Source organism: Bombus fervidus, chromosome 4, assembly GCF_041682495.2.
Source record: "Bombus fervidus isolate BK054 chromosome 4, iyBomFerv1, whole genome shotgun sequence".
NCBI classification, from domain to species: domain Eukaryota; kingdom Metazoa; phylum Arthropoda; class Insecta; order Hymenoptera; family Apidae; genus Bombus; species Bombus fervidus.
Window position 1 is genome coordinate 1,354,604 of NC_091520.1, and position 16,119 is coordinate 1,370,722.

Here is a 16,119-nt window from a genome sequence, read left to right on the forward strand (position 1 = left end):
AGGAAAATAAAATATTTAATGGAATAAATTCCAAATTAGAAGAATCAAAGAATATACAATTATAAAGATAACAACTTTTTATTTAAAAATGAAACATTTATAGTAGTGATATTAATGATAAATAATCTTGCAATTGAAGATATGTGCATGTTAAAAATCAATTTCTGTGTGCCGTGCGGTCCTCCCATCTTGCTTATTAGAATACATCGCTGCTTTCCCCATCCCATAGTCAAATCCTATAAACAAAGTCTCTATTCTTTTTCTTTGTCAATGCAACGTGGGGTCGCTTGGCGTCAGCCTATCTCTCTATCAATCTATCTTTCGCCAAACTGTTTCACTCATCCTCTAAACAGGTGATCGATACCTCATAGCTCGTTTCACGACTTCGAGTCACCGGCTATCGACTTTCCAAATATTTGCTCAAGCATCCTGCCAATTCATAAATTATCATAAAGCTAAATAACGGCGTGGCACGAAATTGCGTCGCCGTTAACACGTATACGTGTGTGTGTACGTATCGTTTACTGTAACGAGGCTCGTAGCTTAGTACAATCTTTCTTTATTAGTATAATCTATATTTTTCATTTCCTTATTTGTTTTCTTATACGATATAAAAGCCACGCTTCAGGGGAACACGAATTTTGAAAAAAGTTTGAGCTTGTGTAACTTTGTACTATGTAATCATCAGTAAGCTCTTTGTGTCTCCCAAGAGGGATAAAATTCTAATAACTTCATTTGGCGACTTAATATGGATTAATTAATATTAATAATTGTATAAAATTCTATTAATAATTATTGAATATTTATCAATATCGACAACTTTTATATATATATAATATAGCAGCACGTATTCCTATGATCTACTACTGTGGTATTAATTTCGCATATAAATTTATAATACAATCTCTAATGATGAGAAATTATGTATATCGAAATGAAAGCAAATTATGTAGATACTATTTGATTTAATATCGATATAAAAGCATCAAACGCATGCGATATGCATTCTACCCGCATGAAATTTACATGATGGCGTGCGCAATTCTGCGTAGGAATAATCGTCGAGCACGTTAACTACGGTGTACCATGGACAGTGGCTAGTCGGTTGAAACCATGCGTCCTATTGATTTTTCAAGTACCGCTAACCGATCAATATTTATGCTATCCGGTGCGACGCTCTTCGACACGTATCAAACGCAAAGTCATTTCCTCGTCCATAACCAACCGAATTAAAGAATCATTATTGAATGACGAAACGCAATGAACCTCGGTTTTATAATGCAAATGGTCTAAACGCGTTCTCGATAGGAAACGTGAAAATCGATATTTTTCATTTCATAGTCTTCGACATAATTTTCAAAAAGTATGCGGGAACTGCGGTAAAATTAATGTCGCGGTATACCAATGATCTTAATATCCACAAACGTTCGTTATTAGGTGCACCAAGAATAGTCGAAATTTTCCAGGGAAATTGATGATTTATTTAAAAAAAAGTGAAACGGATTTTCTGTTAAAAAATAATCTTACATCTTACGTCAAAATAACTTTACATCTTTCGGGCAGTTGATGGGTTCCACTTCGAAAGAGTGTCGTGTTTTTTGACACGATCAAGTCGTTTTTGTATTTTATCGATTGATCGAAACCGCATATCCGAGTAACCATGCTGCATCGACCGAAACAGATGATAGTCCGACGGAGCAACGTCAAGTGAATGTGCCGGATGCTGCGTAACTTCTCATCCAAGTCTCATTACGGTGCCTCTTCTATCAGAAGCAACGCGTGATCCGACGTTATCATGCGGCAATTTCACAGGACGTCCACGTTCCTTCCTTCTAAATCTGTCTCATCTCGTGTAGGCGATTTGAAATAGTCTGTAGTGTTGCTCCTAACTGCAAGCTGTTTCTGCGCCTCAATCTTGGAACAAGTACTTTGCTTTGAATACTTTTTATATTTTTACATATTACGTGCATTTCGTACATTTTTGCATTTTTCAATTTCTTATAAACGCGTAAAAATCCATTGTCTACTAATAACAATTCAATTAAAAAATTCGTTTATCCGAAGATTAGAATTTCTTGAAAGTTTCCTAAGGATTTGCTTCCTGAAAATTGCGAATTAGAACAAACTATAATATTTCCTTAAAAAGTGATTATCATTAGCCATTATGAAACGAATATGGTAGGTGACCTAATACTTTTACACAGCAATATTTATTTATTTTATTTGCGTTTATTTTGCAATCAATTCTCGTTAGAGAATTTTAAGTAAATTTGTCTGACGTGGTACTATGACATGATTAATAAGCGTTTATAGTATGTTTGATTCTATTTGAATCTATTGCTTAGGTCTAAGGTGTAATGTCTTTTTAGCCTGCGGATCTGTTTCGACGTGTCGAGTAGTTGAGTAATTAGAGGGTTTTGGTGGTTGTTAACTCTTGTGCTGTGTCTATTGCTGAATTTGGATACTTCTTCTTTGACCGTGGGTATCTTGAGGTCGTGATGTATCGTTTCGTCGGTGACGTACCAAGGTGCGTCTATTAGGGATCTTAAGGTTTTCGATTGGAATCGTTGGAGGATTTCTATGTCGGAATTACTCGCTGTTCCCCATAGTTGGATTCCGTAGGTCCAAACAGGTTTTAATATGGTTTTGTATGGTGTAATTTTACTTTGCGTGTTTAAATTGGAACGTCGGCCGATGAGCCAGTAGAATTTTTTAAATTTTGCTTCGAGTTGTTTGATTTTATCTAAGACACGTTGTTTCCATATCAATTTTCTGTCCAGAGTCATGCCCAGATATCTGACTGACTCTTTATCTGGAATAGGTATGTTACACAGCGATATATCTCCATATTCAATTTTATAGTTTAATTTTATGTCGCCTCGATTCCGTATAACGATAATTTGCTTCAGCATCTCGGCTTCTCATGCTTTAACGTCGTTGCCTCGTAACATTCCACTTCCGTGTAAATAAATAAAATGGTAATATAACTTGACAGACATGTTCGTCAAAATTTAAACAGAGACGAGTAAACGAGGCTTTAGTTTCACGAAGGGCACTGGCTATTCTCTATAAACTGGCCAAGGGTGTTCTCTGATTCATAAAATGTGAGGACACGCACTGGATCATACGGGATTTACACACATTTTCGAGCAAACTACATATTATCTCGTCTGCTAATTTGATGAAGTTGATGCTACTTAAACTTTTGATGGTTAATGTACATGTATTATATAAACGAATTGTCGACCGCGTGTGTGTGTGTGTGTGCATACGTGTATGATGCAGAAGATAGACATACATTGTCGCCGAGTGCCGCCACATCTTTATTTCCGTCATCAGCCCATCGGTTCCGAAGCACGGTCTGGTGATGTGGATTGAGATGTGGTTGATGTTACAGCCACAAATGACTGCGGAACACGTGCGTGGGGCTCAGACAAAAGATAAAGGGACGTTAAGGGACGAATAATAGTCGGTGTTAGTTGAGAAGCCAGAGAGTGTGAATCGAGAAGTCAGGAAGATACTGTTGCTGGTGTCACGACCGGCACACTTCAAAACCGATGGGCTGATGACGGCACCAACCAGACGACAAGGGCAGCAGCAGGTCCTAGTCCCAGACCCAACACCCAGGGGTCCTAGTCCCAGACCCAACACCCAGGGGTCCTCCCTACTTCATAAGATAACCACTTGTGTAGGGATGTGACCGAGTTGTAAGAGTTTCAGTCTTGGAAAGTCACGGCTGGAATTCGGAGGTAAATTGTCATTCGTGTAATCAAGGTGTTAGCAAGTAAATTCTCTCCTTTTTTATTTTCATCTTCGATTTCTTTTTTTTTATTTTACGCGACACTAGCGTTGTCGAGGGAGTGTGGTCCGCGTGAGAGAGAGCGTTGGATCCGTGGTGACGACAGTTGCAAATTAACTATCTAGTTGTCTTAATTATAATCCGTTATTGTGATTAGTTTACGTTAAACAACCATCGTTTCCTGTTTAACCAACATCTGTTTAATCCATTTACTGTAAATAAACTAATTGTAGTATAGATACTACAATATATATGTGATAGTTAGAGTAGTTCATAGAGTTTAGAGTTTAGATTTAGAATTCTAATTTAATCTGTAGTAAAAAGATACAGAATAAATAAATAACATTGTTACTAGTTCGATTAAATTTTCACAACCTGTCTGCTTACTTTTATATTCGACTGTATATAAAGATATTCTTTGAATACTACCCGCAGAGTAATACGTACATGGATCGATTAATTAATATTTTTTATGCAACTTAACAGCTATGCTTTCTTTTGAAGAACTTTTATCTCGCTTATTCGCAGGAGAATAATGCGACATTTGATTAATTTCTCAGATTAATTGATCGGCTGGAACATCGAGGATAATCGGCATATAAATGAGAAACACTTTTCGCTACACGATGATATATTCCTCGTCTCCTTTCGTAGGGCTTCGTATTTTATTTTTCGTATTGGTAGCAAATGAACCGGACAGCCAACTGAAAGAGCACTCCAATCGTTCTCATCGCCTCGGGGCGATGCTTCTGTCTGCAACTTGGTTCAAGTTTAATTGAGCTTGAAAGTTTTCGACTTGTTGTCTGAACTCACCTCCACGCGCCTACCACTTTTATCATTCGCCCCCTGAACGACATTTTTTGACGTCGTGAACGATCTTCGTATTCAATGTACCATACATAAAATAAATCCTGAACGGCGAACGCTTATCTTCCTTTTTCAGTGCATATTAGAATGATAAAACGAACTATTGCTTGTCATATTTGGTCATTTTTTCGTTTAATTTCGTAATTACACTGCCGGTCATAATTAGACCGCCAATGTTTATGCATTTTGGGGAAATTTAAAACCCCAAGAATCTACAGACTGTGTATAATATTTTTTTTTTTATTTGCGTTTAATTTACAATCAGTTCTCGTAGAGAATTTTAAGTAAATTTATCTGGCGTGGTACTATGACACGATTAATAAGCGTTTATAGTATGTTTGATTCCACTTGAATCTAGTGCTTAGGTCTAAGGTGTAATGTCTTTTTAGCCCGCGGATCTGTTCCGACGTGTCGAGTAGTTGAGTAATTAGAGGGTTTTGGTGATTAACTCTTGTGCTATGTCTATCGCTGAATTTGGATATTTCTTCTTTGACTGGTGTGTACAATATGCAAAAATATATAGAATATTTAAGATAGAGCATTTGCTATGATATTTAGCAAACAAATTTCTACTTAAATTTCATTTTTTAATTATGTCGATAAAAATTATAAATCTAATATAACATTTCATTTGTGTTCTACGTGTCTTATAATGTTCTTTTTAGTTCCTTTATTAAATGTTTGTAATTCTTTAATACAGCTTTTCACTACAATTTTTTTAAGAGTTTCGTTTAAAATTTATTTATTATTTATTTATTATTTCTGTTTCATATATATGTTCTAGGAATGTAGCATGCCTGTGTTTCATTATTCTCGCGTTTGGTTATATTACGTGCTTGTAGAAACATTTCCACGCCGATTTCTATCAAGTAGTGTTATGTATAATAAATGATCAAAATAAAATGCAGTAATATAACTTGAAAATCGGAGTAGCATAATTCATTCCTAAATCAAGTTACAACTTGAGAAATTATTATTTCTTTTTCGAAATTGTACTTTTCAGTCGATATTACTATATTGTTGACTGTAAACAGAATATATAAAGATTTATTAAGACATATTAAGATTGGTTTCTTAACAATATAACATATTAAGATTTATTAAGACATCTATAGTATAAAATAATAGAAAATTGGCGATACAAATACATTCATTATAAAAATATTCTTAAACTTTCTACGTCGCTCCAATAGTGTAGTACTACGTTTATGTTTACATTAGTCAGGTATAGCTTGATTTCGAGTGGGAGAGACAAGTAACGGTATTTCAATCGCTACGAACTTGACATGTAAACAGAAGCGTCAGAGAACGGCGTAGGACAGCACTGGAGCGAAGTGTAATTCATTACAGAACCGGCAATGCTGTATATTTCACTACAAAGCAGGTAATATTTTGAAAATTTAAAGAGAAAATTGCTTTTTATTTACAATTAAATACGACATATTAATAAAGTTCATTTAAGTGCTATTAGTATGAACGTAGTTCCATTTTTTATTTTTACAAGTGAACAAACAATTAGATAATGAAACAACGCATAATGAAAATATTATAAACATATTATAATATAAATATTATAATACATATAATAATAATATATTATACAAATATACAAATAATAATTATTATTAATAATTATTATATTATACAAATATACAAATAATAATTATTATTAATAATTATATTATTATACAAATAATAATAATATATTATAATATAAGACATATAAATATTATAATATATTTTAATACAATTAATATATTATAAACATAATATATGACAATACAATTGATTAATACAATTTTGTATGTTTGATTAATTTTGATTAATACAAATGATTAATACAATTAATATAAGTCTTATATTATATTTATATAATATTATATATATTATAAAAAATATTATACTTATATAATATCTATATGTCATATATTATGTTTATAATATATTAATTGTATTAAAATATATTCTGATATTTATATGTCTTATATTATAATATATTATTATTATTTGTTATCATTATTATAAACATAATATATTAATTGTATTAAAATATATTATAATCGAATTATTATAATTGATATATTGAAAATATATATAATAATTGTATGAAAATATACAAGATGGTATAAATAGCAATTAGTGTAATATTATTCGCGATATTATAAATCTTAGGAATCAATGAATTTATCTATTCTTTATATAATATAATACAACTTTATATAAATATAATACGAACATAATATAGCTTTAATATTGCAAACAGCATATTTCTAAAACGAAGAGAATGTTATCCATTATCGACGTTATGATATTGGATAGAAAAGATTATACATGTATTGTTATATAAAAAAATGAAAGTTTTTGATCGAACATTTTTTTCTACCAATTTTGTGTATCCCAATTTACTGCCTTTTCAGCACTGGCTAACTGTTGCTCAAAATATTTTTTTGTCGGATTATCGGACATGCTCAAAAAATTGTAGCGATTATTATATTGCATATATACATATATACCTTGTATAAAGTGGAGCTATTGTTTACCTTGAAACACGAAATACCTACGAATACAGGAGTCTATTTTTGTTTTCGTTTATTACAGAGAATGTCATGGTCAAATTATATACATACAAAGTGGGTCAATGAGAAATACAATCTAAAATACTATTAAGGTACTACTAAGTGTTACGAAATTTAATATGTTTGAATCTACTTAATTAATATGTAAATTTTATAATGGATGCGATGGAGTGCAAACATTTTCTGTAGTCGTATATGTATGTCGAAGATGATAGGACACCGGGCACTTCCTTTGGAATTCTTTGGAAAATCCCCAATACTTTAATCTTTGAAATCCAATGTAACTCAGTTAAGAAGTTTCTCGATGAAAACAATAGGTAACGAGTTAAGATACTTACACACCTATGTACCTATTGTACAGTTTACATATTAATTAATTAAATTCAAACATATTAAATTTAGCAATACTTTCATGCGACTAGAAAAATTTGATATTGTGGAAATGAAGTATGGAACTCCTCGATATAGGAGCGTTTAATTCGAAAATAAGAGTACGTACTATTACGAATATTTTCTGTAGCCACCGTATGTAATTTACGTCTTTACTCGATTTTACTTAAGACATATATCTGTTACCTTCGAAGTCATGATATTCTACGTTTTATTAACCAGAAATAAAAGCGATCTAACGTTTTAACATTTTCTTTTACCCATTCATATATCGTGTGATTTCACAAATAACTCTGATTTCAGTCCTAAGAATGTCATGTATCGAAATAAAGTATACATATATATCATTATATTCGAGAAACACAAGTAAATACTATTTTCGGCGCCAATTGGAGAATAAAAGTTTCAGTGCATCGTAACAGCGCCGAAGAGAGTAAACACGTCTAGACGCATGCGGACAGTGTATTGATTACTAACCAAAGTAAGAGTACAAAAACCAAAAATGCTAGGAAACGATCAGCAGAAACCGTGTAAAAATTCACGTAATAATAATAATTTACGTGTACTTTAAACTCGTAGCCTGTTACAGACAGGTTGTTGGGTTCTTATTTCTAATTTCTTACGCGATATTATATTCTTACATTGATCTCTTATTTTCTGTATTTTCTCGCTGTTTTATTGTATTACATTATACTGCTTGATTTTATTTATTTATTTTTACTTAGTCCGTGGACGAGTTTTCGGTTTTACATCTCGCTTACCTATCACGCTTTTTACATTCTCTCAGGCTTATGGCGTTATCACCTTATTGCCTCCTCCCTTGTATCTATCTAACTAAAGTCTAAACTCTTTTCCTTGCCTGTATCTGTCTAAACTCTTTTCTTATGTATCTATCTTCCCTATTATCCACTCTGTTGTATTGCACTCCGTTGTATAATCTATCTCTAAAACTATGGCAATTTTTGGGTCATTATACTGCTTGATTTTATTTATTTATTTTTACTTAGTCCGTGGACGAGTTTTCGGTTTTACATCTCGCTTACCTATCACGCTTTTTACATTCTCTCAGTCTTATGGCGTTATTACCTTATTGCCTCCTCCCTTGTATCTATCTAACTAAAGTCTAAACTCTTTTCCTTGCCTGTATCTGTCTAAACTCTTTTCTTATGTATCTATCTTCCCTATTATCCACTCTGTTGTATTGCACTCCGTTGTATAATCTATCTCTAAAACTATGGCAATTTTTGGGTCATTATACTGCTTGATTTTATTTATTTATTTTTACTTAGTCCGTGGACGAGTTTTCGGTTTTACATCTCGCTTACCTATCACGCTTTTTACATTCTCTCAGTCTTATGGCGTTATCACCTTATTGCCTCCTCCCTTGTATCTATCTAACTAAAGTCTAAACTCTTTTCCTTGTCTGTATCTGTCTAAACTCTTTTATTATGTATTTACCTCCTCTCTTATCCACTCTGTTGTATTGCACTCCGTTGTATAATCTATCTCTAAAACTATGGCAACTTTTGGGTCATTATACTGCTTGATTTTATTTATTTATTTTTACTTAGTCCGTGGACGAGTTTTCGGTTTTACATCTCGTTTACCTATCACGCTTTTTACATTCTCTCAGTCTTATGGCGTTATCACCTTATTGCCTCCTCCCTTGTATCTATCTAACTAAAGTCTAAACTCTTTTCCTTGCCTGTATCTGTCTAAACTCTTTTCTTATGTATCTATCTTCCCTATTATCCACTCTGTTGTATTGCACTCCGTTGTATAATCTATCTCTAAAACTATGGCAATTTTTGGGCCATTATACTGCTTAATTTTTCCTTGTAAAAATTCAGACAGTCAATTTTTTCCAATCTGTTACGAACAATGTTTCACGCAAGGAGCCTTTCGTGGCGGGTGGAAACACATAAAAGGTAGTACATAAATTGGAAACGTATGTTTTATTGAAATGTTATTTGTTTAAATCTTTTCTTCCGAGATTTTAAAAGGACGCGTAATGAATACACCACCGACAACAAAGGAACATGCGAAATAAAATATTCGCAGTGTATGTAATTCTATGAATTTACAGATTTATACAGATTCATACAAAAAGGGGAAGGATGGAAACAGAAATTGACGTATGGATAAATTTAATAAACCTGGGAAACACATTAACGAATACGATCTTTTATCTTTAACGACGATCTTGAATTAATGAATTTGATATTGCATATATTGTCGCAAACAACGTGGTATGAGCTGTTTGGATGAAACTCGAGTACACTGTATAAAGAGCGTAGCAAGCGATGTGTAAAAGTTACACAAAAATGTATAATGGGAATTTTAATTTTTAATGGTTCTCAGCTTCAACTATTTGCGTTCATTACTCGTTGTTTGATTAATGCAGAACGCATAGTCAAACAAGATGTAATACAAATTTCTTAGAATTTTAACATATCCTTTCACCATAGTATTCTACGCTTATCGAGCTTTGCAAGAAAAGCAGAAGAAAATTTCGATTTTTTGAAGCCGACACGGTCGCACACTCGCTTTTAATGCAAAAGTGGTGTAAGTCTTGAAAGTTGATCACTTTACACTTTATCAAATACTTTATCAAAATGTAGAAAAAAAATCGTAAAGGTCGTAAAGGATCGACCGAAGGATTCTTACTTACTCTTATCCGCAAGAAAGGAAAATGTAGTATATCCTTATTACTGTCCTTACAAAATATAGCAACTACGAGACGTTGACAGGTAATTTCGAAAAAGCTATTTTTTCATCCGCTGCCCGAAGATTACGCGCAAAGTAATCGCTGTCAAGAATCGATTGATAAGCGTTCAAAATTTATTTGGTATATATCGGCGAGGTGAGAGAAATTCCGCTCGAATAGCAATTCTCACGCGATCTTTAACTCGTCTCTGAATTATTCACCCAACATTCTCGATGATTAAAACGATCCTAATGAACATGTAAACTACTCTGACGTTCTAATATTTAACGAAATCCGCGCCTCGAGCATCCATGTTTCGAAGGATATACAACAATACGATGTGCTAATTTCACAATTACACTGTGGATCTCTATGCGCCTGTAGGAAATTTGAAAGTGTAATATTACACAGAATGCACATAATATGAAACGATGTGTAATAAAATATTCACAGTATAGTGTTTTCCGTAATACTTGATAGATAAAGCAATTTTCTACCGAGGTTCCATTTTCCCAATTGTATCTTCAAAAACATAAATTTGCATAGAAATACACACAGATTATTCGGTAATATATGGTTCGTCAATTATCAATTATTAATATTAGATGATCGGTTGGCAAACTATCCAAATCATATTCGCTCATATAACGATCAATTATTCGATCGCACTGTCATAATCATTTCATTCGGTCGTCTCTGCTTGCAAGAAAGATAACTAACCGTGTTATATAGCGCAGATATTGCGATTGTTATATACGTAACCCGTAAGACGATATTATTAAATTGCACGAAGTTTCAGCACTTAAGTAAAATTACTTCATTATCCTTTATTTGTTATTGTATGAAAAATATCCTCAGGATAAAATTAAGTTCTTTCGAAAGATATATGTAACGACGCGAAGAATCTATTTTCAAAATTATTCTTTTTTTAATCGGCACAGATGTTAGGCGTATTAAGCGTAATTAGCATCACGAAAACGGAAATGTTTTTTATCGAATATTTCTCTTACGAGAAATTTGACAATTCGATAGAGGAGAACGAGGAAGAAAAATGTTTTCGTCGATCGTTTTTATTTCTACGTGTACGAACGACGGCATTCCCGTGTCAGACTGGAATGTGTCACTAGCACATTCATGGAATTATTGCGGAATTATTGCGGATGATTGTTCTCCGATCGAGCCAATCTCGATGATCCGTTGCTACGGACAAATCAACGACAGAAAAATCGAAGAGGTATTATGATACGTCTATTGAAGTATTTCGTATAATCTTGTTTCTCCCTTAAATCATTGTTCTTGAAAAATCCAATATTGTAACTTATTCCTTATCGAAATATTTGTGCGATGTTAAATTTCGCCATTGTTTAATTTGCTGCTTTGCATACAAAAAATTACGTTCATCGGGCAAATGAAATTTTTGTTTCTACTAATTAGAACAAATGTTGTGGTATATTATTAAAAACCAACCGATTCAATGACATTGTTATAAAGAAACATAGAGAGCAGTAATCTTTAGAATATCGCGATGAGATATGCTAAGAAGAGTCACTGTAAGTAAAAACAAAAAAAATATAGCATTTCGAAGATTCTGATAGTGTATTGCTATGATTAGTCGAACATGAATACTTTCAATGTAGGAAACTTTGTTTTTTTATTTGCGTTTAATTTGCAATCAATTCTCGTAGAGAATTTTAAGTAAATTTATAATTTTTAAGTTTAATAATTAAGTATAAATAAAGTGTAATTTTTAAGTACATTAATATCTGAATCTAGTGCTTAGGTCTAAGAGAAAACTTTTAATCAGTTTAGTAAATAGAACTTAATATTTTGTTACATAATAAAATTTGCTTTAATGCAAAGCTTAAAATGAATTAAAATTCTGAAACAGTAGGAATAAAGCTACAACTTATGTATTAAATCATACATACATGATTTTAAATAAGTACTCCTGTCCATGGATTTTTGGATTTCCTTAAAAAACTTTATTTCGCTTTCAGTCAAATAATTCTTTGGATTAAAAAAAACTATCGTCTCTATGGTGTCCAAAATGTTTTTTGCTGTTTGATATTTTGCTAATAGAAAAAAGTACATACAAGAGTCCACTTTTTGCAACAGAATGTTTATTAATAAATATTGTATTAATTAATATTTAATACATTAAACTTGTATCGAATATATTATTAGCAGTTGCAGTAATTTGCTTTATTTTATGTCTTTCAACCTCAAAATGGGGAGTTGCATTTGTTACTTGTGTAAATGGAATATGTTGTACCCATTTTTCATACAAATTTGTATCTTGAACGTGCACAAACATCTACAGTTTATTTATAACCATATTGCAGCTTGGCCAATACACAAATTCAACATCGGTGCAGTTCATCGCGAATGCTCAAAGTCGGTGTATTAAATTTAATAACACGTTACTCGTTATGCTAATTGGCATTTAGCTTGTCAACTTAATCAGTACCTGTAATCTTTCTAACTCCAATATTAAAAGTCTTCGAAAATAACAAATAAATATTAACATAAGCGTTGAAATACAAATACACAATGCCTATTGTCCTGATAAATCTACGAAGAGCAGTTTGATTGAAAGCGCTCTGATTGTTGCTTTCGTCTGCGCCAACGAACGTATTATTCCACTTGCATAATAGATATATATATGTTTCCGCAGCAAACTCGATAGTTGCACGTTGCCATAAATTAACCCCCAAGGGTTAGAAACGATTATCCCGCAAAATACGAACGCGTTATCGCATACGGCTTCGGATAGGCAACTATTCCTATTTAAGCCAATTCTATTAAATGACGTACGGCACTGACGCGCATCTGTTAATTACACTTGTTTTCTGTACAACTATCTCTACTTATGCCAATTCTCTTAAACGACATATGATACTGGCTTATCCGGTAAATCATAAACCTTGCCAGGCTCGTGTTTTTGCTGATAATGAGAAACAACAGGAATTCCATCACGAATGGAATAATGGCACTATCCAATGGCAGAGGATTATTGTACAGGACTGTGTCTGTTCGCCTAATTGTATTTTTGAAACGTGTTGGGATAAAGTTTAAGTCTTAAGACTTGTCCGACAATCCTATACTTAACATGGGAGATAAAACGTCATTTAGACGACGACGCAGGAGTAAAGTCACCCTGGTATTCATGTTTCGTTCTCCAAAAGTTTGCCGTCAGTTGTTCCAGGGCTGCAGGTAATTCTTTCGAGCAGCCAAGTCTGGAAGAACTTCCATTCTCAAGAAAATTGATAAAACGTCGTCGACGAGCGGTGTCGACGCAAGAGTAAGGTCAACCTCGTATTCGTGGAATTTGCAAATTTTTGTTCTGGATTACTTTATATTTTTATACCTGGATTTACCGGATATTATCGTCGATAAAATGGAGAAACCTCTATTCTCCAGCGAGGCCTCGACTCTATGGAAGAGTGGTCCCACAAATGGCGCTTCAAAGTCAACGAAAACAAATCCAGCCACGTAACTTTCACGCTACGAAAACAAACTTGCCCAGAGGTGACGATAAACGACATACCTATTCCAGAAAAAGAGTCAGTCAGATATCTGAGCATGACTCTGGACAGAAGATTGACATGGAAACAACGTATCTTAGATAAATCCACAACTCGAAGCAAAATTAAAAAAATTCTACTGGCTCATCGGCCAACGTTCCAACTTAAACGCGCAAAGTAAAATTACACCATACAAAGCCATATTAAAACCTGTTTGGACCTATGGAATCCAACTATGGGGAGCAGCGAGTAATTCCAACATAGAAATCCTCCAACGATTCCAATCGAAAACCTTAAGATCCCTAATAGACGCACCTTGGTACGTCACCGACGAAACGATACATCACGACCTCGAGATACCCACGGTCAAAGAAGAAATATCCAAATTCAGCAATAGACATAGCACAAGAGTTAACAACCACCAAAACCCTCTAATTACTCAACTACTCGACACGTCGGAACAGATGCGCGGGTAAAAAGACATTACACCTTAGACCTAAGCACTAGATTCAAGTGGAATCAAACATACTATAAACGCTTATTAATCATGTCATAGTACCACGTCAGATAAATTTACTTAAAATTCTCTAACGAGAATTGATTGTAAAATAAACGCAAATAAAAAAGAAAAAAAAAATGGAGAAAAATGTCCATGGTTCTATTCTATGGCTACGGTTTCTTCAGATTATTTCCTAAATTGAATACGATAATAGAATATAATATAATATTAAATTTCGGAACAGAACTTTGGAACAACGTTGAGAACAACTAGGACAATCTAGAACAACTTTTAAGTGTTCGATTCTAAAAAAAAAAATGGGGGTTTTGTAGAGAATTCCACTCTTTGGCGATGTTTCTGTAACCTTTCGAGATAATTCATCATTTCTTTGCAACAAGGTAGAACAAGCGTTGAACAACTTGGAACAAGACAAAAAGATACGAGATTTAAAAAACCAGGAGCTAATGTCATACAGGCTACTCATTTGTATACAATTGTTAATGTCGAACTTGTGCATTAACTATTCTCTCGTTGATTTCGATGATGTTTAAATATGTCGTAGAAATCGGCATTTTGAATCATTTTTTCTTCTGACTAAAACGTCGGATTCTCTTAGTTTTCTGTTAATTATACGTATCTTACGTGTCTCAGTGTAAATAGTGTTAAATATCGACCGATGAAGCAAACCTGGACGAAATTTACATTTGAGATATTATTTTTTAAATAAGTGCTTTAAATAATGCTAATTGTCAACTTAATCATTAATATATTTTAATTAATATTCTTTTTTTATTCGATCAAGCGACTGGATTTAAAGCTAAGCGAATATTTGTGAAAGCGATGGATTAAAATATTGTCCATTTTAAAAAATCGTGGGAATTTAACGATATGTCTGAATAAGAACAAATTTCATATATAATATGAGTCGTTTGAAAGTTTGTTAAGAGATTACGACAAAAATACGAAATACCAGTTCCCGTGATTGATCGATTGAGAGAGTTTTAACGATGAATTTATTTAAACGAAGCAAACCAAGAATAAACCTAACATAATTGTTGGTATTTTGTTTATCAACATAATCATAAGGCAAAAAAAAAAAATGAGAATATAAATCAAGAAAAGAGTTTGAGAAAAAGTTTTAATGTCTGTTTCAAATTAAAATGTTTCATCTATAATGTTATAATTAATCCTCGTTGTGATTAATTTTTAAAGCTTTTTTCTCTTGATATTTCAGTGGCTGGGTTTGGGTATCATGGCGGTAGGTGTATGGGCATGGACCGAAAAGGACACATTCAACAATTTGTCCAGGCTCACAAATGTTGCGCTCGACCCAGCATTTATCCTCATTCTAGTCGGTAAGTAGCGAATTATATTAACTCTTTAGAACTCCGTTTATTTGAATGAAAGTTAATCGCCGATTAAGTGAAATTCTGCCGCTTTAGTTCACTTTTCTGAACATGAGCTCCTATCGTGTGAACTAAAAATAATAGGTACATCATGAGAGAAGTATTAGGGGTGAGCTTCTATTATACGAATTCCTGTTATACAAAGTATTTGTCCTGCAAATTCAGAGAAATGAAATTCCACCGTATTCGCTTCGGTCAATTCAACTTTGTCCAATCGTATGGATAAAGACGTATCAATATTTTGAAAATTAGTTGTAATTTTGGTTTTTATACAGGGCGTTAGGCGAAACGGTGTACACGATTTTTTAAGCTTTCCTGATAATGCAACAGGAAAATGTTTCAAATAAAAAT

General features: G+C 33.1%; 1 protein-coding gene across 4 annotated transcripts in view; it reads left to right on the forward strand.

The window, feature by feature from the left end:
* The window catches only part of Tsp26a (Tetraspanin 26A), a 183,850-nt gene that overhangs the window by 47,640 nt on the left and 120,091 nt on the right, over positions 1–16,119 (forward strand). For all 4 annotated transcript variants that reach the window (XR_011799707.1, XM_072002316.1, XM_072002315.1 and 1 more), the window contains exon 2: positions 15,597–15,717. Coding sequence is in view for 3 of the 4 variants with exons in the window: in XM_072002316.1 (XP_071858417.1) it covers positions 15,597–15,717 (121 nt within the window). In the remaining variant the exon portion in view is untranslated. The remainder of the gene's footprint in view (positions 1–15,596; positions 15,718–16,119) is intronic.